Raw genomic sequence first — 25,395 nt, 5'->3', positions numbered from 1 at the left:
TGGGCACACAGCCAGACCATGATTCCTCTATATGTGTGCACAAACACACATGCACACGCGTGCACACACACACATATACCGCCCGCTACCCCGCAATGTGGTCGGGGGAGGGGGCTGAAGCCCAGTTCCAGTATAAAGAATGTAGGAAGAGATGATGTGCTACATCTCCAGGCCTGGTCGCTGAAATCTCCAGCATGAGACTCACACCCTCTCGGCCTCTGCCAGCTGGCGTGGATGAAGATCCAGTGGGGATTGAGAAGCCACTGGGGATGACGGAAGCACTAGGTGGTATAAATCAGCATCTGAGGTCCAGAATGATGCCACGGGGCAGAGGTGCCAGAGTCAACCCACATTGGATCATGACATATGAGTGGAAATAAACCTTGATCTGTGATTTCAGTGTTGCTTTTTAAAAAGTTATACTACTATCCTGAGCTTAATACATCCAAATCAAAGGAAAACTGTCATAATTGCTAAATCGCCACCACTCACCCCCAAAAGATTAGCATTAATCTCAGAAAAATTAGTGAATTTGATTTAATTTCAATTAATTTTGAGGCAGAAAGAAGATCAGGTTTGGACTGCAAGATTGTCAGCTTCCTAAATCCCGGTGCTGCCATTTTCATGGTATCTATCACAATTACTCAAGATCTGGGAGCTAGGAAGAGAACAGGCTATGTATTTCAGAGTCAGACAGACATATAGAGAATGTACATAAATAGATTTCTTCAGAGTTTGTTGCTATTTTAAAGCTCATATTATAGATTGACAAATAGCTTTTTAGAAATATATGGATTTATATTCTTACCTGTTTTGAATGTGTGTCCATCTAAATACTTTATGCTTTATGCTTTAAATGAGCAATTCTTTAGTAACTAATTATGTTAAACTTTTAATGTATATTGATCTTATGCTATCTTCTTTGGTGACTCATCTTTTAATTCATTTCCCTACTTTTCAGTGTGGTTTTGGGAATTCTATTGACTTGAGGATTTGTGTGTATTTGGGAGAGTAATACTCAAAAGCCAAAAGAAAAATTATTTTGCATTTCATGTTTAGCTCCCCGAATAGCTGTCGAAAAACCAGTCTTCTTGACTATGTAGGCATTAAGAAGGCATTTGTATCTCAAAAAGGACCAGGGCTACCTGTTTTGACCTAATGTTGCCCACAAAGATGCTAAGGGCCCTATGGACTGCAGCTGGTGAGTGGACATATTAGGCAAAAGAGAAATGTCATTCTAGGTTATATGAAAATTGGAATTTTACAAAATGTGACCTGAGAGGAGAAGAGTAACACAAAACAAAACAAAACAGAAAAGCAAAGCACTGAGGACAGAGGAGATGTACCTGGATGGCAACTGGGCTGTGGCAGTTGCATGTCACAGAGAAACTAGGATTATTTCCTCGGATATCCCGAGGCTATAGGAAATCTGTGTTGCTCATAATGGACTAGAGGTAAATCCATTCTACACAGTCTTCATCATATAATTTTAGAGCAGCACTCTAAAATAAATCAATCTAAATTAATGCAGCCCCATCAAGTCATGTGAGTGACAGTCTTAAGAGCAGATACAGACAGTGGTTTGGCATTTCAAAATAATTTCTAGATGGAATTCTCATAATAGCAGGTACAGAAAAAAAGACAGCAAATATTTCAAAATAATTACTAAGTTTCTCCCAAAGCCCATAGCTTCATGCAAGGGTTTCTAAGAGGCTCTGGAAATAGACCATTTTGGCTGTGTTTGCTGACCTTATTTTCAACTCCATCCATGTTTATTGAAAAACCTACACTGCCTAGCAAATCAAATCGCTTGTGGACAAAATAGGCAAGGGCAGAGGGAGTCCTTTTATACTTATTAATGCTACAGTCTCCCACTGAAAATACCTTATTGCTTGTAGAATGCTCACTCCCTCAGTTGTTCTAAACTTTTAAACCTGTAGACTCTAATACACATTGGGGGCCATCCCAGAGGTTCTTTAATTGGACTGAAGTGTGGCCTGGGAATCGGGAGTTTCCACAACTTTATCTTAACTGAAATGTACATCTAGGATTGAGAATCCCTGCTTAGAGAGAAGCAGGGTGGGAGAATGGAGAATGGAGAGCTTTGGAGTGTACCATGGCTGGATCGATACCTTGGCTCTATTCTTCCTGGGTCCCTGGGCACTTAGTCGTATTAAAGTTTTACTTCTTCCTCTGTGAAATAAGAACAATTCCTACTTTTCAAGTTTACTGTTGGTTTAAATATGCAAAAAGTGCTAGAAAATCAGATACTCTCCTCTTGCCATTCTTTTCCACAGAACTTTCAAAGGTATAGTATTTTAACTCTGGTTTATAGGCTTCTCTATTCATATAGAGATTAAGAACACACTTTCTAGAACCACTACCAGTTGGCACTGAATACCAGCTCTGTGATTTGTTAGCTGTAATATCATGTGTACTTTAATTAGCTCCTGTGAGCCTCATGTGCTTCATCTATAAAAGTAAAAGAATGACAACATCCATTCCAATAGGTCTTTGGGGGATTAAATGGATATACATATGTAAGCACTCAGAGTGGCACCTTATATACAGTAAGTACCTGGTAAGAGCCCTAATCATCACTTACTTCTTATTTTCAGGGAAATAAAATTAGCATGTCATTCTTAGAAAGCATAAAAAAATTTCTGGTCAGATGAGAATCTCGAACAAAGGAATCAGGGTTTGTACCCAAAAGGGTCTAAGCCAGTTCATCATCATAATTATAACAATAAAAAAGCTTGGTTCATTGTCAACCATGCATTCCTTGAAGAATGTGTCTATCTAAAATTGAGCTTTGAAGGGGTTTAGTTTAATGATCTTGAAAGACGCTTGATAGACTAGATTATGGAAAAAAGAACACTTATGATCTGGTGGTGAGAGGTCTTAGACATTTATACAGAAATGGTGAATTTACACAGACACTGTTAGCAAGATATTCTGTACATGGGTCATTTAGCAATAGAAATAAATGTTCCATCTAGCCTTTTTTTTTTTTTTTGGCTTCTACAGGGTCATTGTAGTTTGAAAAATAGTTTACTAATTCTACTTAACAGTCTCTATTCTTTTATGTAAAGTTTGACATAAAACTGATGTCATTTTTCCCATTCATAATGTCACCAATTCAAACACTAATGAATGGTTTGTTTTCCAGGTTCAAAGGCTAGTAAGTAATGGATTTGAGGGAGAGGCTGTTTTGTATGGACTGGGGGAGGGGAGGGGTAAACAACTGCATTTAACTCATGGAGTGGAAGAGTATCTTGAACAGATGTATCTAAGCAGGAGATACAGGTAACTGTTTCCTGGTAGTTTTGAATAGTACCCATGCCGTCCTATCAGGAGAATCCACTCTAGTTGGGGAGCATCAAAAAGTCCTCTGGTCTATGCTAAAGTAGGAACACAATCACCCAGCAAATTCAAATACATATTTACCATTGAATCTGTCCTATTTATAGTTTCATGCAGACCCCTGAGGCCAGAAAAGGCATGGAACGATTTAAAGCTGTGAATTCCAGTGTCAGAGTAACCATCTTTGTGGTTAGAGATGAACTTTGTCTTTGAAAGGAAGTGGTGGCTTTAGGAATACAATGCCCCTTGATTATCTAAATAAATCTTGTTCTAATTTTCTGGGAAAAACTGTAATCCAAAAATGGCTAGTATACACCACAAGGGTCTGAAACCATTTGTCAAGACATTTTAAACTGATAAATGGAGAACTCTTCAGAGAAATCAACAATATTCAGTCAGCCTAAAACAATGGACAATAAAAGAATGAGGACACAGACACACTAAACTTCCAAAACACCTCTAACCTTTCAAAAACCAAAGATAAAGATACCACTGGGGCCTCTGAGATATAGATTTTACAGAAGACTGTTGAGGTCAGGCAAGAGCTATCAAGGAAATGTTCTACGGAACCACAATCAAATGACCAATGACCAAACGGATCTGGCATAGAATTTTAGCCTTGCTAGAGTAATAACAAGCTGTCCTTGCAACACATTCATAGTTCCATTATGTAATTAGCCATTTTTGCTTTTCATACACAGTATTGTTTTATTAATAAGATTTATAGATATAGATATAGATATAGATATATAGATATAAAATTATATAGATATAGATATAGATAGATATAGATATAGATATAGATATAGATATAGATATAAAATTTTTTCCCATTGATACAACCTTTTAATTAACCCCACCATGAAAGAAGGCTGTGCCATGGAAATAGTATATGAGTTCAATAAATTCTTGTTCCTGATAATCTCCTATTTTTATTGATAGTTTGAAAAGCCTTGATTTTCTATTTCTGTTTTTTTTTTCTAGTTTATTTTAGGTGTCTTGTTCCATGCTCCATGAATCAAGGTAAAGTCAAATAAACCAGATATACAGATAGGGGAAAAATTCTTGGTAAATGGTTGATACATGTATTGAATTATAGGAAATACCAACCCATAGTTAAAGAATGAGAGTATGTTATTTTATGACCGTTCACATACAGACACAAAAAAATTGCATATACTGTCTGTAGGGACACATGCTTACAAAGCAACCAAAATAACAAAAACCAGTGTTCACTATGTGCTTACTGACTTAAGCATTTAATGCAAAGGCACTTCATATGGCATTTTTAAAATTCATTCACATAACAATATATGAAATAGGTGCTATTTCAATGTCTCTATTTTACCTTAAAGTGAAACCCAGACACATGAAGAGTAATTTGCCCTACATTACAAGCAGGGTGAGTCTCAGAGCCAGGATTTGAATTTGATTTCTCTGATTGTGTATACCCCAGGATATGTGCAAAATTATTCATCGACTTATTGGGGGGGTAATATTAGGGTTTATATAGGTATCATTTAAAATATGAAAAATTAGTCTTCCCTAACACTTAATGTACAAGCTGATGCTGGAACTAATACCCTGTTGTGCATATCAGATACATTATGAAATGAATTGCAAAGGGGGAGTCTTGAGGGGACAGTGGGAGTCCTAAAACGCAGAATCATAGAGTCTTTGTTGAGAAAGGATTCAAGACAATCCAGTTCGTCTCTTTAAAATAAAAAAAATTCTATAATAACATTTGAAAGCCTCTTTTCATATAAGATGAGGAACATTTCTAATTTGAGTCACAGTTAAAGAAAGGCTAAATAATACATGACAATATTGTGACAAACTGAATTGTATTTTGTTCTAAGAACTTTTGAAGATATATATTAAAACACTGTTGAAGATAAAAAGAAACAAGTATTGAAATGAATTATACAGCATAGAGTAGAAAGTTTTACTACACAGTTGAAAGTCAGTAGGTTATTTTTAACTTGTCTCAGCTTGTGGTTATTTGCTACCTACTTTTTTCCTGGTTTCCAAAGTTTAAAAAAAAATCAAAGAGTAGAAAAACTTTACATAAAACTATGTCAATTTCAGCTATCATACAAACAGACATAACAGGCACACACACACACACACACACACACACACACACAATTAAAAGGTGGTATCATTTAATTCAACCTGCAGCACATGACCACAGTGGTGGCCAGGCCAGTTCATTCAGTTCACCATGAAGGGGATGGAGCATGGTAACTTTGTGAACTGAGCTTTTAAATACACACCACACAGGGCACTCTCCCTGCAGTGTTTCCATAACAAAGAGGAGTAGTCAATATTGCTAATGTGTGGAGATTAGTGCAGGCCTATGTATCAGCTTTTATAAATGTTTCTTTACCAACAGATTCATATTCTAAATATCTTTAAATATTTTTGAAAACTTTTAGTCATCAGGATCTGCTACAACACATGTTACTCTATTCCAGATCCATTTTCTTTTAATAACAAGATACACAAACATGCAGCTTTTGCCTTCCATGGTTAAGCATTAAAAGAAGGAGGTGTCAGGGAAGATAAGTTCTTGGTAGTAAGTGGCATTCTAAAAAACTAAAGCAAGGTTTTATGGAGGATTATGTTCAAATAACCAGCAATGAAGTAGGTACGAGTCACAAAAAGTATTTAAAAGGATTCCAAACTAAAAATGAAAGGTAGCAAGAATTACAAGAGAAACCTGAAACAACTTGTTATAGTAGAGGCTAATGTGTACAAGGGCAGTCATTGTATTGTTGTTGTTGTTATTATTATTATTATTATCATTATTATTTTACTTTGTACATTTGAAATTTCCTAGAATACAAAAGGCTTAAAATTTAAAAATAAGTGAGAAGTAAACTGATTTTTAAAAGAGCCTTGAGTATGAAGAGAAGAAAATGGATACTTAGAAATGTTTACATGCTATATGGTTTTGGGGAAAAAGTTTGTCAATATAGTTATCCCATGAAAAACAGAATCTTTCGATCTGCAAGTAAATGTTTCATTAAATTTTGAATGCTTTTGTTAAAATATGAAAGCACAATACCTTCCAGTGAATTTTACTTAACAATATATTTACACATATATGAATCTTAATTAAAACCATTGCATTATTGGCAGATGCAATTCAAAAATGAATGTCATAATTTACAAAGTCAACAATGCAATTAGCTTCTTCCATTTGGAAATGTGAAATAATTTTGAGGTATATTTTTCAGTTTTGATCAACATTAAATATTACAAATAAGTATTATAAATAAGTATTGAAGTATTATAAATAAGTAAGCTTAAAATCTGACCATTGAATCAAGGAATCACATAATTTCAAACCACAATTTTCACAGTGAAGCGTATTTACTCACATTACGTTCATTAAATATATATATTTATAATGAGGTAGGGATCCCTATCTCACTCCATATTTTAAAAATAATTCAAAATGTGTTAATGACCGAAGCATACAAGCTAGGCTACTAGAGGAAAACATGGGGTTAATTCTTCATGACCTTGGATTTGGCAACAGAGTCTTATTTTTGATACCAAAAACATAAGCAACAAAAGAAAAAATAGACAAATTGGATATCATCAAAATTAAAACCTTTTGTGTGTCAAAGGATATTATCATGAAAGTAAAAAAAAAAAACAAAACCTCACAACCTACGGAATAGGAAAAGTGTTTACAAATCATATATCTGATAAGTGTCTAGTATCCAGAATACACAAAGAACTCTTAAAACTCATCAACAACAAGACATACAGCCCAGTTAAAAACAAGCAAAGGACCTGAAGAGGAATTTCTCCAGATACACAAATGGCAAATAAGCATATGGGAAAATATTCAACTTCATTTGTCATTAAGGAAATGAAAATCAAAACCACATTGGGATACCACTTCAATCTTAACAGGGTGGATATTAAAAACAAAACAGAACAAAACAGGAAAATATCAAGTGTTGAGAGGATCTAGAGAAATAAAAACCCTTAAAAGTTACTGATCATAATGCAAATGGTGCAGCAGCTATGGAAAACACTTTGGTAGTTCTGCGAAAGGTTAAACATAGAATTATCATATGACCCAGCAATTGCACTCCTATGTGCATATCTAAGACAAATGAAAACTTACGTGTCCACAGAAACAAGTACACAAATGTTTATACCAGCATTATTCATAATAGCCAAAAGGTGGAAATAACACAAATGCCCATCAACAAATAAATGAATAAGCAGATTGTAGTATGTCTATATAATGGAATATTATTTAGTGATAAAAAGGCTTGAAGATACAGGCCATGACTTGGACCAACTTCCAAAACATTATGTTAAGTGAAACAAGGAGGACACAAAAGGTTGCGTATTATATGATTCCTTTTCTATGAAGTATCTAGAATTGGCAGGTCTATAGAGGCAGACCTGTAGTGGTTGCCAGGAAATGGGGGGAAGGGGAAATTGGGAGTGATTATTAATGAATATGAGATACTGAAATTTTTCTAGGGTAATGAAAAAGTTCCAAAAATAGACAGCGGTGATGGTCATTGCATAACATTGTGAAAACATGAAATTTCATTGAACTGTACACTTTAAAGTGGCTAGTTGTATGTTACATGAATTTCACCTCAATTAAAAAAAACACATGTAACAATAGCAATATAATACAAGTAAAGAATGTTCTGCAATATTGAAAGATTTTATCTTTTTAAGAGTTAAAATATTAAATATTTCAGCTTTATCTCCTTCTTTATAATTTTTTCTTAAATATACAGTTTTTCATATATACATACACGTGTTCAAAATTTTTAACAATAAGGGAATGCAACTTAGAAATCTGGATAGTGCTTCTCTAGATCCAGGGTGAATCCAATAGACCTACTTTGTGTACATTGGCTGAATAATATTTTAAAATTTGTTTTCCATACTTTTGTGCAGGTGATATATTTTCTAGTTCAACCTAATTCCTTCATACCTTAGTGCTTTATATTTTTGCCATCCAAACATTGTTTCTGGCTCAACAGGGATCAAATAGATATTTGAATTTTCAACCCCTCAGTCAGGGATTGAATTTATGTAAGAAGGTTTTGCATCAATAGTTCTGTTCTTAATCAGCATTAAAAATGGAGGAAAAAAAAAAAGTGCCAGACTTACCCACACAAGGCAGAGAGTAGCCAAGCTGAGGGTCATAGATAAACTGTCTGTCATTTAGTCTTGTCACACAGTACAAGTAGAAACAGTCTAAGCAAATCACATGGCGGTGGTTGCACTGAAAAACCAGGACAGGGCTCCTGCACGGAAAAAGAAAGACATTTCCTCTAGTACTAAGGATGGAAAGGCAACACAAGTTTTAAAACACTTCGTAATCCCATCAGGTTGCTTAGGGCATGCTCTGTGTAAAGACCAGCATTGCTCAGCATATATCTTAAATAAGATACATTTAAAAACTGGATGCACTTCGTCAACTATCTAAAACACTGATTTTCCTAAGTTTATATTTTTATATTAATATCTTTACCAATTAACTGTTGAAACCCGAGCTCAGGGGCACCTGGGTGGCTCAGTGGTTGTTGAGCCTTTGGCTCAAGGTGTGATCCTGGTGTCCCAGGATCGAGTTCCGCATCCAGCTCCCCACCAGGTACCTGCTTCTTCCTATGTCTCTGCCTCTCTCTGTGTGTCTCTCATGAATAAGTAAATAAAATCTTTAAAAATAAATAAATAAATAATAAACCCGAGCTCAGATATAACCTCTTTGTAGAAGTCTCCTAGAAGCCTCATAATTCACAATTAATCCAAGAATCACCCCATACACCTACATATATTTTTACTGATCCATAATTACATCAGAATATTGGTATGTTTCTTCTCTTACAGACCATGATCTCCTTGGAAGTAGACACTGGGCTTACTTTAGTTTGATATTCTCATAGTACCAGGCTCTGTAAGGTTTTAAATAAATGTTCCTTGAATTTAATTTTGATGATATAGAAAATCTGAACTTCCCTTAAGCCATAAGAAAAATTGCTGTTTTACCAAAATAGATAGGTTGAACAGGCACTCATATTTCACTGGCAAGCAGAAAAGTAGCATTCTGAAATAAAAATAATCTAGCAGATTCCTTTCTTTCTTTTTTTAAAATTTTATTTATGATAGTCACAGAGAGAGAGAGAGAGAGAGAGAGAGAGAGAGAGAGAGGCAGAGACATAGGCAGAGGGAGAAACAGGCTCCATGCACCGGGAACCTGACGTGGGACTCGATCTAGGGTCTCCAGGATCGCGCCCTGGGCAAAAAGCAGGCGCTAAACCATTGCGCCACCCAGGGATCCCTAGCAGATTCCTTTCTATAAGATTTTGTTTATCATGTCACCCCCTCACCCCACTCCATTATCCAATTTATTAAATTAAGGTTAGGAGCTTACTAATAAATTTATATATATATATATATATATATATATATATATATATATATATTCTAAAATTTTTGTATTCCCTTAAGATGTTTTATAGGGAAAAAAATCTCCCATATAACCATGTATTTTTGTTAGCAAATGAACCACATGATTTTATGACCAAAAAAAAGGGACTAATTGAATATATTAATTTCACATCAGCCCAAGGCTGTTTTATTAGTAAGAAAATCATTGGAGCTTATCTAGATAAACTGATTCTCTAAACAATGACAATAAAATACAAAATATTTTTTTTTATTTCATACATGATCCTTAAGAGATAGAAAAGTCCTTCCCCAGAAAAAAAAAACAAACCTGACAACAAACATTAATATTAGTGGAATATAATTTCTTACCAATTAAAAGGTTTTTGAAATTCTACTTCCCCACTTATTTCAAAGCAATACCTAATACAAAAAAAAATGGAAAAAAAAAGTAACTCGGTATTTTAATATCACAAGTCTATAGGACAATGGTCAACATAAGCTGAGCAAAAGTGTCGCTAAACATTTTCATATGTTTCTATTTCTCATCTCTGAACCCACTGAAGTCCTTTCAGGGCCATCATTCCCATTTCCAGAGCCTTTTTCAATTAGGCATCGACTGTGTTCTGAACTTTCAACCTCTTCCCTTCTAATAACATTCTGCTTGAAGATGATAAAATACAACACTTTCCCATTTCTATTGCGGGTCACACACACACACATGCGCGCGCAAGGGCACACATATTCTATTCACTCTGGGTGACCTTATGCAACTGCTGGATTTTACTTTGTCCTCATAGTGAAATTCTGTGAAAAATATTCGCTGTTCTGGTTTTAGCAACATGGTCAACTAAGCCCTAACCTGCTATCAACACATGGAAGCACTGGAGAAAAATATTAGAATGTTTATAAAAATGTTCCTATATATAACAAGGTTAAAAAGAAAGCTTGGTAATTACTCTGCAGAAAAAATAAAAAAGAAAACTTAGCTGCAGAAATCAACACATGAGTAACTGCCACGGTGTCCCAAAGACACATTAAGGTACCTGGTGTGCAGCTATTGGCCTGGCAAGTGTGTTCTTTCCCATCTTTCTTAAGGAAAGATGGAAAGAGTTCTCTTCCATCTGTGGACAGCACTACACATTTGTGGATTTGCCCTTCAGTTAAAATATGGTCCCAAAGAACCTTACACCATGAAGACCAGCCACAGAACATCAATTGTTCTGCTTTATTGATGGCATTGTACTATTTAGAACAGAGAAATGGTAATTATGCCAGAGGCCACAGTGTGAGGGAAAACCTCTGGAGATTCAGGAGCCCACCATTGGGTTTTAGATGCCCAATATTTGGGCATGGAGGAGCATGCTCAACAAAGTAAAGGACAGAGTAGTCCATCTTGCCCCTCGCTCCAACACACACACACACACACACACACACACACACACACACAGAGCTATAGAGAGAGCAGCACAAGGCAGTCACAGGCCCTCTGGAAACAAAGGCTCTGGTTCCTGCAGAATGAAGCCCATTCTCTTGGGGATATTGGGGAAGAATCTGACTGCAATTTAAGCTTCAGCCTCACCAGTTCACTTCTACCTCCCTGAACTGAGATCTAGGTGGGAAGGCCAACGGACCAAGTTGACAGGTCTAATTGATCACAATCACCAGGATGGCAAGAAGCTGCTGCTGCCCACGGGAGCAGGGGAGAATGCAGGGCAGCTGGGTGGTCCACGGAACATCTCATGGCACTCCCCTTGAATTGTAACAGCAAACGCACAAGGCAGCAGCTAAGGCAGCATTCAGAAATACGTGGTGACCAGGACCTGAGAGCCCTTAACACATACCCATTGCACATACCCATAATACCAATGACCCTTATTATTACAGGAAAATACTAGAGACATCAGAAAGGGCTTTAGAGAATGTTCACTTGGAATTAAAAGTAGGCAAACAGCATCTTACCAAACAGCAAGAAATGAAGGGCACTGGGCCCTAGAGATGAAAATGTGTTCAGCACTGCACGTGAGGACAGAGGAACATGGAAGTCCCTGGAAAGAGAGTTCCTTCCCAGACATAGGGTGTGTAGTGCGACCATGAGAAGCTAGAGTATCATGGACCAAAGAAACCACAAGTGTGTTTTTACACAATTATGGAAAAGAAGGAAACAGGAGAGTTGCAGGGAGTTGCAAGAATAGATAAGTCCACTCGGGGATTCTCACTGTCCATCACTCCCCATATGGAGTGAATTTAAATAGACACCCAGAGACCAAGATATGGAGAAAGAGAAAATAAACGTGTCAAAAGATATATATATGTTGATGGATACATAGCTAATGTTACAGATATAGATGTGGATGGTACAATGCATATATTCACATATAGTTATGTCAGTTGGATTTCTTGATACAGTTTGGAGGTAAGACTGCTCATCTCTTATTAAGAACATATGTAGTATTTATGAGAACGTTAGGCAAGGAATAAGCATGACAATCATAGAAACATTATTGGATTAATCATCTGAATCATCTCAGAAAATGAGTAAGAATCATTCCATGGCTGGAGGGACCACATCATTAACTTCCTAAGCACTGTAGGTGAGAGAATGGTGGGGGAAACCAGGATTTATGATCACCTATTTTGGGGCAGATTCCTCGCCAGGAGCTCCATACACGTTTTTCCATCATCACCTCCTAAAACAAACTGTCCCCTCCTCTGCCACACATCCTGGTCCTCCCTCGGCCTCCAGCCGACTCCCGGTTCTTTTACTCCTGGGCTCATATTCTTTGTCACTCATTCTTATAGCATAATACTAGCCTTCATATTCAAATCAAAATTAAAGGTCAAGACAAGACCTCTAAGGAACTCAGCCTGGTTTCGTCACTGGTTCTTCTCTTTCTTTACTTCTTAGTTCTTCATTGTTTTTTTTTGTTTTTCTCCTCACTGGGTTTTCTCTCTTTCTTTACCTGTCAGTTCTTCACTGGTTTTTCTTTCTCTTTCTTTACCTCTCTACCCACAGGGTCTATCCTAATGTACTTCAGATTCTGCCTTTACTTTTATTCTCAGTGTTTCATAAGTGGCTATCTTAGCTGATAGCATTAAATGAAAAGTCCTGAAGTGACAGAGGTAATGCTTGGTTAACACTTTCACCACCCATGTCTCACCAAATTCGGCAGTGAGCACATGGCAATTAGGTACAGTCAAGTTACTGACCACAGTAATTTCATAATTTTCTCTGCCCCCATCCTTATATTTTTACTCAGTTCTTCACTGAGCATCTCTTTGGGCTAAAGTAGGCACTTTACAAACACATGTGAGATACAGCGGTGAGTGAATGAATGAATGACCACGTTATCAGTGCTGTACGTGTTGGGAAAAACACACATAGCACTGTCACAGGCCATGGTCTGGGGACAGGAGATGCATGTGGAAGAGGTATTGAAAGAAGGTTTGTGAGGTCATCTGACTTTGGTGGCACAGGAGTTCAGACCGCAGAGAAGCATGAGTCAGGGTCAGGGAACCTGAGCTGAATGTAAGGGAATGGAGGGATCATCACTGAGACCCTGGAGAGAAATGTGGTTTCTGGGAAGGGCAGGAAACACAGACATGGGAAGGAATTCTTGGAACGGAAAAGCTCTCAGTTGAGTGACTGAGAGGAGGTATGAGGAAAAGAGAAAAGAGATGAAAAGTTTTGAGGACAGTGGCAGGGGGAATCGAGGAGACAGATCTGGTCTGTGGCCTCTAGGTCATATGTTTCACTGAGGCTTCTAAGGATGGGAAGAGAGGGATGTTTTAGTGGGGTTAATTCTGAGGGGGGTTTGGAGAACTGAGCTGGAAGGTGTGAGAATTACTTGGAGGTCCATTTTAATAACTCAGGCATGACTTACTAGGGAAGCAGATTGCAGTGTGCAGGGGGTTCTAGAAGTGGACAGGAGTGACATTTCTGAGGAAAACCTACCAGGACTCATCTCTTGGCTCTTTGTTCCTCCTGATATTCCTCTGTGTCCTTTGCTTAAATTATATATGAATGTTAAGGGGTGCCTGGGTGCCTCAGTGGGCTAAGCGTCTGCCTTTGGCTCAGATCATGAACTCAGGGTCCTGGAATCCAGCCCCTCATTGGGCTCTCTGCTCTGCAGGGAGTTTGCTTCTCCCTTTCCCTGCGCCCCTCCCTCTGCTTGTGCTCTCTCTCTTTCAAATAAATAAATATTTTTAAAATGTTAATTGATCAGTCTAGAAGATGGTTTAACCCCAGAGGACCCCAGGCTTGGGCCAGCCAAGCAGCTAATCGAAGGTTAAAGTTCTCAACCATACAGAAAAGCAATTATAAATGCTGCACTTGACATTACTGAAGACTTACTATTATTTGTTTAAGTCAACAACTTTTTTTTTTTTAATTTTTTTATTTATTTATCATAGTCACACAGAGAGAGAGAGAGAGGCAGAGAGAGACACAGTCAGAGGGAGAAGCAGGCTCCATGCACCGGGAGCCCGACATGGGATTCGATCCCGGATCTCCAGGATCGCGCCCTGGGCCAAAGGCAGGCGCCAAACTGCTGCGCCACCCAGGGATCCCAAGTCAACAACTTTTATTATAAGTCAGGTATTTCATAGAAACTTAGCAAACAGGGCAATAAGAATGAATGTTTTAAAATTACAGGTTTGTACATGTTGCTCTGTTTATATCTGGAACAGGCTCTCCTCCATCAGGCACAGCAGCTGCCCTCATCCCATGCCTTCCTGTAGATGCAGCCCTGGACACACTTGGTTCTGCCCACTGGCAGCAGGACCATGGCTCTTCTTGGGGGAGGTGCATTGGCACTTTGCATTTGCAGGAGTGGGGCAGGTGCAAGAGTGGGGCAGGTGTAGGTACAGAAGCAGGGCAGGTACAGGGGTGGGACAGGTACAGGAGCCAAGGCACGTGCAGGAACCACCGCTGGAGCAGGAGCAGATGGGTCCATCTCAGGCCGAGGCGAGGACAGAGGTCCACAGCAAGCAGCACAGGGAGACACCGTGTGGGCTGAAAGCTGGGTTTTGAAGAGTTACTTGTAAGTAATGACTTCCCTGCCTTTATTAAAGGAGTGATCCAAAGCCCCTTTGTTCACAGAATATTAGGCACAATTGAAGGAATCTTAGTAAAAAGTATAGCAAACAACTCACATACATCGCACAAAGCAGAATATTGTTACACAGTACATAATTCAAACATTTAAACTCTCATAAAATTAGCTCTCCGGTATCTACAAAATCGCATCAATGTTTTCATATTTATCTGATCAAATAAATGTGCAGTTTATCTGCTCTCCACCTCATTTGTGTGCACGCGCACTCTCTCTCTCATTTGCTCTCCCTCACACTCTCTCTACCAAAATCTATTTCTCTATCTCTGTTTGTCTACTTCTTTACCACAGGGTTTATCTTTATTTATGCCCACTAAGAGGCTGTGGTTCCAACTTCTCAACTGAATGTGACATATATTGAATGCAATGTCCCAGAAATGTTAAGATATGTAAAGATAAGGAAGCAAGTCTAAACTCTAAAGGAAATAAAAATGTAATAAAGTGGGTAGGAAAGGGATACTCATAATTGTAAGACAGGACAGGACATTTGAAGTTAGGTTAGAGGTATAGGAAATAGTAGCAGACTCTGTGGTGAGCAGCCTCCAGACATTCCCGAGTGATCCCCATCTCCTGGTACTCCATATATCAGTGGACTGAGCGGAGTCATCTACATGGGATGTGCAGAAATGACAATGAGTGATTTCCAGGAATAGATCAGAGAAGACACTGCAGCTTCTGTCTGGGCTCTTTCCTGGGTCACCTGCTCTGAGGAAAGTGACAGCCATGTCATGAGGACACTCAAGCAGTCTTACAGAAAAGTTTCCATGGCGAGGAACAGGAGCCTCTTGCCAACAGCCAGCACTCACCTGGCAGCCTCCTAAGGTCATGAGTCATATCTCAAGCAGACCCTCTAGCACAGGAGAAGCCCTCAGGCTACTATGGCCCTGGCTGACAACCTGACTACAATTCCAGGAGCTACCCTGCCCAAGAGCCATCCAGCCAAACTGTTCCCCAATTCTTGACCTGCTGAAACTGTGCGAGATAACATTTGTTTCTGTTTTAAGCCACTAAGTTTTGGGGTAATTTTTTTTTTTTTTATGCAGCAAATATAACCAATATAAGCTCAGAGGAGGAAGAGATCACACGTGGATAACAAATCAGAAAAGAAGCCAGAAAAGAATTCATGCAAGTAGTGGCATTTGAAGGAGGATCAGGTTTCCAGGGCTATGGAAATAGAAAAAAAAAAAAAACAAAACAAAAAAACCTTCCAAGGCCAACAGAAAAGACTGGAGTTGCGAAAGTATGGAGTATGGGAGGAGAATGCTGAGTTATGTGCCAGAGCTGATTTCTCCATTCACCCCAGTGAAAAGCAAAATTATATAGAACTATATGTTTAGGGGTAGTAGAATCATCAGAAATGCAATGAAAAGCAAGGAAAGTTAGAATAAAAATATTAAGTGCAAATCAGTGAAGAGATAAAAATAAGATTTGCTCACTGGAGGGAGAAAGTCAGTCCTTGAATTTAGCGAACACTTGACCCTTGAAAACTCACATGTTGTTTTTACAGTATTTCATTTGTGCAACAGTAACATAGATGTTATGCCCCAGTTAGCAATCTTTCAAAGCTCTCTACAAGCCCTCCGTACAGGAACATCTATGACTCCTGGGAGTTTAATAAAGCATTAGATTAGATAAAAATAATTAGAGGAGGAAAGCTTTGGCATTAAGGCACCTGAATCTATCTTCCTAACAACTGTTACTTTAAATGTTTTTTAGTTAGAGATAGTTTATAAACAATAAATAGATACATGACTACAATCTCAGGAACGAAATGCATTTTCATTTCATCTATATCACCTGCTAACTGCCCAAATGCACCACTGACAAAGGTGTTTCCAACATGGTACCTGCCCACAGAAATGCTGGAGATCACTTTAGCCCACTATGCCATGAGTTCATTATTTGAGTTAGCCAAGTGAGTGTTCCCAGTCACCGGAGAGGCCCCTGATACAAGATGCTAATTGATAGACTCAATGTTTAGAAATTGAAATAAGCTTCAACAGTTGAATGGCCTTTGAAATTCCATCCGGCAGCCAAGTTTAAGATCCTGAAGTAAGTTCCTTTATCCATCAGTCTGCTTGGAATCATAATCCTATTAAGGCGCTGGCAGATCCTGAACAAGCTCATTTACCGCCACTTCCAATTTCTTCTTGCTCTCTCTGCTCATGTTCTCACTACTCTATTCTGTCCACTTTGCTGCACAAAAAGGGGGACTCTGGCTCTGTGAACTTGCTTGTACAAGTCCCAACATTTCAGCATACACAACATCGCCGAGGTAAAGACTCTTTATGAAAGCCTACATTTTTGAGTCGCTGTCTTCAAGCTATTCTGCTGATTCTCTTGAACAACTGCCCCCATGCTGGGCACTGTCCCACGGATGTCACACCAAAGTGAACAACACATGTCCCTTTGTCTTAGGAGGCCATAGCCCTATAAAGTTGAAGACAAACATGTATCTCAGGATATAGTTAAGAGCTACCATAGGGATGAGTTTAGAGATCACCTGACCTGTTTCAGACCTACTTATTTTCCATATATACTTACTACCTTTGAAAGCCTACAAAGTATGAGCTATAAAAATAGTTGGGTGAGGATACAAAGTAGCAAAAGTGTAGTACTTTCTTGAACAAATGGATTTGGGTCTTCAAGAATTGGGATAGTCCAGATTCCAAACTCATTAGCATCAGTCTGGAGGAAACCTAAATGAGCACTTACAGCACTTCTTCCTCCCACATTTGCTCCCCAACCAAATTCAATCCACACACTTCAGCTATGTTACTCAACACGTGGTAATTGGGAAGCTACTGCACGCTGGTTGCCTTGCTTGATGTGGGGATGGGATACACAGTTCTTATCCTTAAGGAATTTGGTCTCATGATGAGATAACTAAGTCTGGGACACTTTGGGAAAAGCTTAATTCAATGTTGGTTGGGCATAGAATGTTTCCTGAATGAAAAAAAGAAACAAAAACAAAAAACTAAGACCCAAAAGGCAGAATGAATTAGTCTGATCATGAAACTAGAGAGAAGTGAGGAAAATATGTAAAAACACTTAAAATGGCATAAAATTAGGTAAGGTTAGGGAGCCATGCCATACATCTCCATTTATCTCCTCTGTGCATATCAAAGTTCTGAATTCCTCTAGAAATTAAAATTAAAGCGTAATGATAGTGTTTCCACAAGCCCCATATGCAAGTCCATGTCTTAGGTTCATGTAATATCTGAAGTATAGCTAAATTATGTTATTTGTAACATTCTGAATCATTAACAATAAATAGGCAACTAAAAATAGAAATATGAAGCCATGGTTACAAGAGGGAATTAATGGATTATTAATTTCCTCCAGATGGTATCAATCTTTGAAAATAATTACTTGATCTTAGTGTAGCTTATATATGATATTTCTAAATATAATTACTGTTGACAGGTTGAGCCTAAACATAAACCAATGCAATCTAGAAGTGCTAGATTGTAAACATTATAACAACATATATTAGAACTAAGAACTTCTTTCTTTATGAAAAGTAAGATAAAGTTTTAGAAGGAAAGAGGTCAACCCCTTTTTGTAGTAATTCATTACAATGATTTGGCTTACTGGCAACAATCTCAACTTTTCTTGATAAGGCATTTATATTCCGAAAAAGATGCTGATAAATAGTTGTATAAAGTGGGTAAAACACAATGAAATAACTGTTGCATGTAACAAAATAAAATGAAAAATCACAAGGGGAACCTGGCCCATGGGAGGAAAATGCATCTCATGAAAAATTACATTACATGTTCCTGTCTCCCAACTAATAGAGTTCATTTCAATTCTCAAAATCATATTTATAAAAGGCCAAGTGCTGGATGTTATATTTGTTAAGAGTTCAAGTACTTCTGAGTTACAATTTCAGAGCGTACCCCATTCAGCCTGTCCTTGTGTGTAGATAGAGAAAGCTGAAACTTGATTTAACATAACATACTTTCTGGGTCACATCATCTGCATGGAGCTGTTGTGTGACACAACTAGTCAGCTGTTGGAGATGCCCCTGAACACGTACCAATTCATGCACATATCCTGTCTTTGTTTTTCCTTTTGTGAGAAACAGCTAGAAGCAGATAAATGCCCAGATCCACGGCAACAGAACTCTGCTAAATTGAGAAATATATGAAGACAGATCTTGTTTAGATAAGAACCCGAATGTAAAATAAATTGTCCTAGTGTGTCCCCAGATCTCATGACAGGAAATATTACTGTGCTAGGAACCAGTCCAGTGTCTGTGACTGTTCAGAGCTATTTAACATAAGAAATTATTACAAAACAGAGTGGTTTCAAAAGGATATGTTTTTTTTGTTTTGTTTTTTTTTTTTTTTTTTTTGCTGCCAGCTCACAAGAACTTTGCAGAGAGGATTTCTTGCTGGTCTTCCATTCACTCTTAAAACGAACGGATGAATTAATGCTACTAGAATGCCAGGACTTTTATTCCTCTTTGCAGGGAAATGTTAAGAATCAAGCCCTCTGAAGGTCAGTAGTTTGGACTGAGGAAACTGCCTAAAAGATTGTAGACTTCTTAAAAAAAGTTCTACAACAAAACAAAAATATCTCAAATGGGGAGGTACTGTGACATTTCTGAGGTATCGTTAGATGGATTCAGCATCAAAATATTAATATAAATTAAGAATGTGTGGAGTGCGATCGATAAAATTATTTTCCTAATTTAGTTTTTGTTCTACAGATAGCCAGCAAAGCAATCTGTAGCATGCCAAAATATTTCCCTACAAGTAATAAAAATCAACATGATGTAACGATGCAAATCCAAATGAATTCACGTATCAAACCACACTAAGGAAATTCATGCAAAGCCTCAGAGGTCTGCTCTACACATCCCAACATGCTGGAGGCTGCAGGAAGGTTTGGGAGAGCTCTGAGCTGAGTGGGCTGTGCCAGAAGTGGGCTTCAGAATACAGCTTTTGTGAAAAGGCATCTGTGGAATGGTAGGTTAGACCCAGCAATTTCTAAAGACCTTCTGGATACCAAGATTCTGTGGTCTCCAATCTGTGTGATCACAACATTTCTTCCTCATTATAAGCCTGTGAAACTCAAACCTTACTTGAAGTTAGGTGCAAAAAAACAAATCCTATTTAGGATTTTAGCTTTACAGTTACCTCTTGAACCAGTGTGCATGCTACTGGCCAGGCTAAGAGTCTGAGGATTTCTAGAGATTTTACTTTCTGAAAGACATGTCGGGAGTAGGCCCCGAGCCAGCATATTAAAAGGAAATCAGAAGATGTACCTCAGTTTTAAAAAAAATTAAAAAAACAAAGCAATAAAATATCTTATATAACTCTCAACATCTAAAAGCTACTTTTAAAGCTCCTTTTTCTTCTCTCTCTCTCTCTCTTTTCAGTAAGGTCAGCTGGTGATTGGAGCCAAAAGGAGGGGACAGAGAGGTCACAGTTCCTATGTCAGGTGTCGTCTTCTGTGTTCTGTGATCCCATGGACTCTCCCCACCCCAAACTCCCACCACAGTGTATAGTCACTTATTTGTTTAATGGTCTATGTTCTCTCTAGACCAGAAGTTAGCAAACTCCAGCTGGGGGCTAAATCTGGCCCACAGCCTGCTTTGTAAATAAAGTTTTATGGAAACACAGCCATTTTTACATATTGGCTGTGGTTGCTTTTTTTTTTTTTTTTAATTTTTTTTTATTTATTTATGATAGTCACAGAGAGAGAGAGAGAGGCAGAGACACAGGCAGAGGGAGAAGCAGGCTCCATGCACCGGGAGCCCGATGTGGGATTCGATCCCGGGTCTCCAGGATTGCGCCCTGGGCCAAAGGCAGGCGCCAAACCGCTGCGCCACCCAGGGATCCCAACTGTGGTTGCTTTTATTTATAAAGGCAGAGCTGGGTAGTTGTGATGGGGACTATATGGACCATGATGGCTTTACAGGGAAGGCTTCTTGCTCCAGCTCTTGACTCCATAAACCCAAAGGCTGTCTTTTTGTTTTCTGGGCACCTGGACTATGGCTGATGTTTGGTAAATGCTTATGTTCTAACCAGTTCACCAACTGACTGTTTGGCTAAATGAATGACTATGCATGAAGAGGAACACAAAGGAAGGCAAACAGAAGAAGTGCCAGAGAGTCAGAGAGCAACTACTTTTGCAGGTTGAAAGGTACACAGTAGGTTATTGGTTTTGAGCTAAGCCATCAATATTACTTTTCAAAGCTGCAAAAATCTTCTCCCTTCATCCAGGACATTTCTTTTGAGTAAGCTGATCTGGTCTCAACCAGAGAGTGTACAAAGCTGGCAACACTCAGGTGATAGAAAGGAAAAGGGAAATGGACGTTGCTTAGCCCATGAAAAGTCATAGTAAGACAACAAGATGGAGGGGTGTGATGGTGCCTGCTGGGCTGCTACAAATCAGGTGTCAAGGAAGGCCGGAGGCAGGCACATTTACACTGATCCGCAAAGGGTATGCTGTGCACAGATCTGATGCAAGAGGGCTCTGCGGGAAACAAAGGCTAGGGAAACTCCCTTTAGATGGCAGCACCTGGCATGACTGAAGAATGAAAAGCAAAGTCGGTGTGACAGGGACACACTGAGAAGCAAAAGGGGCATGGAACGAGATGAAGTTCAAGTGAACAGGAACAGTGACATGAAGTCTCTGTCTAAAGAGTCAGGAATTTGACTCTTAGACAACAAGAACTCAATTCAACATTGTAAGATGCATGACATCATTTATATTTAAGAAAATCACTCTAACTTTGGACAGCATGTGGATTGTAGTGAGACAAGAAAGGGAGGGAGCCCTATGGATGTTGTGAAGTCTTCCTGGGAGAGCAGATGCTGGTTTGGACCAGGCAGAGAAGCCAGAGAGACATGGACAGGTGGAAAATATGTTTGGGACAACAGAACATTTGCATGGCTCCTACTGAGCTCTTTTCTATTTCTATTAGCATTTGTAAATTTCTCCACTTTTCAGAAGCCTTGAGACCATGTCCCAAAATCCAAGAGACCATTGTCATAAAATTAACACCTTTCAAATCACATTATATAAAAATGCAGACTTTTCTGGTGGTATCCATGTAAATGTAACTCAAAATCTTTGCCTAGGGTCTAGATGAAAAGAAAATGAACCTAATAACCTAAAAACGGTACATTAGTAAAAATTTAAAACTACAGTGCCATTACTTGTCCAAAGAGTATTTACTGATTTCCTATAGTGTGCTGGGTGCTGGGCATGGTGTGGGGTCCAGAACGAGAAATAAAAGATGTACTGATAACCCCCCGTGGGCTGTGCCAGGGTTGCCAGAGTCAGTGAGGCTCCAGGAGACAAGATCTCCAAATGGGGCTTTGACACTGGAGACATCAGAGAGATTTAGGAAGCCAAACTGACAAGATGCAGAGGTTAATTAACCCGAGGCAGGAAGAAGAGTCAGGCATGACGTCTAGCTTCTCTTTTTTAAACATTTATTGGATGCTTCTAACAGGCCGGGTTCCCTGCTAAGTGCTTTCTCTGCATTATTTATTTAATCCACTGAACTATAAAGGCCCGGGGGGGCGGGGCAGGGCCCCTTCTGTGTCTTCTCGCCTGTGATCTCACTATCTAACACCAGGCCTTAGATGTGAAGAAGTTCAAATATATTTGTTGAAAGCTGGATGGACATCTCCCGGTCCTGTCCCCGCCATGACAACAAGGACAGTGAGGTGTCCTGTGGCGGGAGGAGCAGGTGAGGGCCCCGGGGGGTGGAGAGCTGTAAGGGCTCTGGGTCTCAGCGCCTGTAAGTGACACAGCCACTTGCTCTGGCCCCCACTCCCATTCCTCAACCCCACATTACTCCGCCTTGGGCCAGCCTGGACACTGGTGACATTTGCTGATGTGGGAGAAACACAACCGGAGGAACAGCAGGATCAGGTAGAGATACAGGTAGAAGATTTCTTCCAGTTCTAGACTTGCTGAGTCTGAGACGTCTTTAGGCTGCTGAGTGAACAGAGATCAGCTCCGTATGAGCTCCATAAACTCGGGAGGAAGCCTAGGGCTGGAAAATGCTCCTGAGACCCATTGGCCACAAGATGATGATTGTAGCCCTGGGAGCAGCTGAGATCACCTGTGCAAACAGGAGAGGAGGTGGTCCAGGAGAGACTCCAGAGGACATGGACATCACAGGGTAATTGGCTTGATGAAGTTTTCACTTGACTTGACTGAGCTATATGACATGAAACAGTTTTACTTTTTTCCCCAGACACTTTTGTGTTCTGTCAAACACAGCTGCTGAGCAGTGACATCCCAGATTCTGTGACCTTCAGTCACTTTCACTTATTAAAATAATCTAATGCTGGCCAGCGAGCCTTAGACCAGCCCACCTGAACCTTCCTCTCAGCTTGTGCTCAGCTCTTGCCCTGTGAGGACCAGAGGGGAGCCTCAGCTGCTCTGGGTGCCGTGCCCAGCAGGGAAGGCCTGCTCGCACCGGGCAGGTGCAGATTTGGCCAACTCAGTTTCCAGGGAACCACAGAATGTTGCAGAAGGATCCTCTTTTCTTGATTCCCACTGAGCTTTGCTTGTGTGCAAGCAAATGGTTGGTTCCAAAGGTTAAAGCTTGTGTGCAAGCAAATGGTTGGTTCCAACGGTTAAAGCCTGCACAAGACAGAGGTTTGTCTCACACTGAATCCTCAGATTCAGAGGCAAAAGAGCAACAGGAGTTGCAAAGTGGATGGGGAAGTTGGGAGGAGGCTTGCCTAATCCAGTCTAGAAGGCCTGGAAAGCTCTTTGGAGGAAGAGTCTTATTCTCAAACTAAAACCAGGCTGGTGCTTTTAAAATCAAAGTTAGATCATCCCCCTCCCCCACTCAGTCCCTGCAACAGCTCCCCACATTATTCAGAATAAAGGCCCAAGTCCTTAGAGTGGCCTTGCTCAGGCCTCCTATGCTGCCAAACATCCCTCTGGGGCCCTGACCTCCTTCTCTTCTGCTCACTGTGGTCCAGCCCAGCAAGCTCTGTGTGCTATTCCTTTTCTTTTCTTTTTCTTTTTTAGATTTTATTTATTTATTTATGAGAGACATGGGGGGGCGGGGGGAGAAATAGGCAGAGGGAGAAGCAGGCTCCCTGCAAGGATCCTGACATGGGACCTGATCCCGGGACTCCAGGATCACACCCTGGGCCAAAGGCAGCACTAAACCACTGAACCACCCAGGGATCCCTGCTATACCTTAGTCATTCCTGGCACTCTTCTGCTACAGGACCTTTGCACTGGCTCCTCCTTTCGTATGAACGCTTTTCCCCAGATACTCGCATGGCTCACATCCTGACCTCTTCCAACTCTTTCTTCAAATTCTCCTTCCAATAACCCACTCCCAGACCACCCTACATAAAACTAGTCAACTCCCCACTTTGCAGCTCCAAGCCCCTCATTCCATTTTGTTTTCTCTAACCTTCTGCAGCAGATTTGCACTATTATTCCTAATGCTTCATCCTTCCCTGAACCCATACCCTTTGCCTGGTGACTCCGGGTGACTTTGCCTTTCCTTCCACTAGAAGCTGAGTATACTTCCTCATCCCATTGAGAGTGGGCTGAGCCACATGGCTTCCTTTGGCCTAGAGGATACGAGTGGATATGATGCAATTAAGCACTTGAGAAGTGCTGTGTGCTTAGGCTTGCCCTCCTGTGTTCATGCCTTTCCCAAGGAGAAGGACTTCCCTGGGGTACCTATTGGATCAAGGGTGATGACACACAAAGCAGACTGGAGTCATCCACTGTCCAAAGCAGTGCTGAGCCAAGCCTGACCACAAGCAGCCAAACCCAAGCGAAGCTCAGAGGGGTGAGGGAGAAATACAACTTATTGTCATGTGCCATTGAGATTCTGTGGCTGTCCATTAGCTCTGGCTGACCCGTGCCCTTCTGTACATTTTAATAATTTATTATACATTTTGTTTATTGTCTGTCATCACTAGAATGTAAATCTAATAGGTCAGAGATCTTGTCTGTTCACTGTTGTATTTGGATGCCTGGTGCATAGCAGGTGCTCCATAGAAATGTGTTTACCAAACACAGCAAAGGCTCAAGTCAGATTGCCAGTTACCCACCCTAAATTGGAGGGCTTTGTCCCAGTCCCGTTCACTAAGAGGATGGAAAGAAACCTGAACTAGAAAGAGGAGTGGGTACGGTGCATGCACAGAGGTCAGGGGTGGGCCTGTTGAAAGATTCATGCAATGCTTCAGAAGTGGCACAGCTCCCCTGTGGCCCATAGCTGCTCAGCAGGAAAACAGCAACAGGAGCTGTAATGGGGGATGGATACTTTACTAGGGAGTTTGATTTCAACAAAGGACTTACTGGTTGAGCAATGCAGAGGCTCAAGAAGACTAATGAGGGGCTCTGAGTACCTGCCTCTCCCCCAGTAGATGGAGCCACACCTAAGGGCCTGTAGAGAGACCTGAGAAGAGACTGGGCCTCGGCAGAGGAGCCAGCAAACCCAACCTCTGACGGTCTGATGATGGTG

At 39.9% G+C, this 25,395-nt stretch overlaps 1 protein-coding gene across 1 annotated transcript in view; it reads right to left on the bottom strand.

Moving 5' to 3' along the window:
- PRKN (parkin RBR E3 ubiquitin protein ligase) overlaps nucleotides 1-25,395 on the bottom strand; it is a 1,279,940-nt gene that overhangs the window by 405,105 nt on the left and 849,440 nt on the right. The window contains exon 7 of the mRNA XM_026015949.2: nucleotides 8,527-8,663. Within this exon, the coding sequence (XP_025871734.2) occupies nucleotides 8,527-8,663 (137 nt within the window). The remainder of the gene's footprint in view (nucleotides 1-8,526; nucleotides 8,664-25,395) is intronic.

This window comes from Vulpes vulpes, chromosome 1 (assembly GCF_048418805.1).
Source record: "Vulpes vulpes isolate BD-2025 chromosome 1, VulVul3, whole genome shotgun sequence".
NCBI lineage: Eukaryota > Metazoa > Chordata > Mammalia > Carnivora > Canidae > Vulpes > Vulpes vulpes.
The sequence above is the reverse complement of the archived record's forward strand: the minus strand, read 5'-3'. Positions and strand labels throughout refer to the sequence as shown.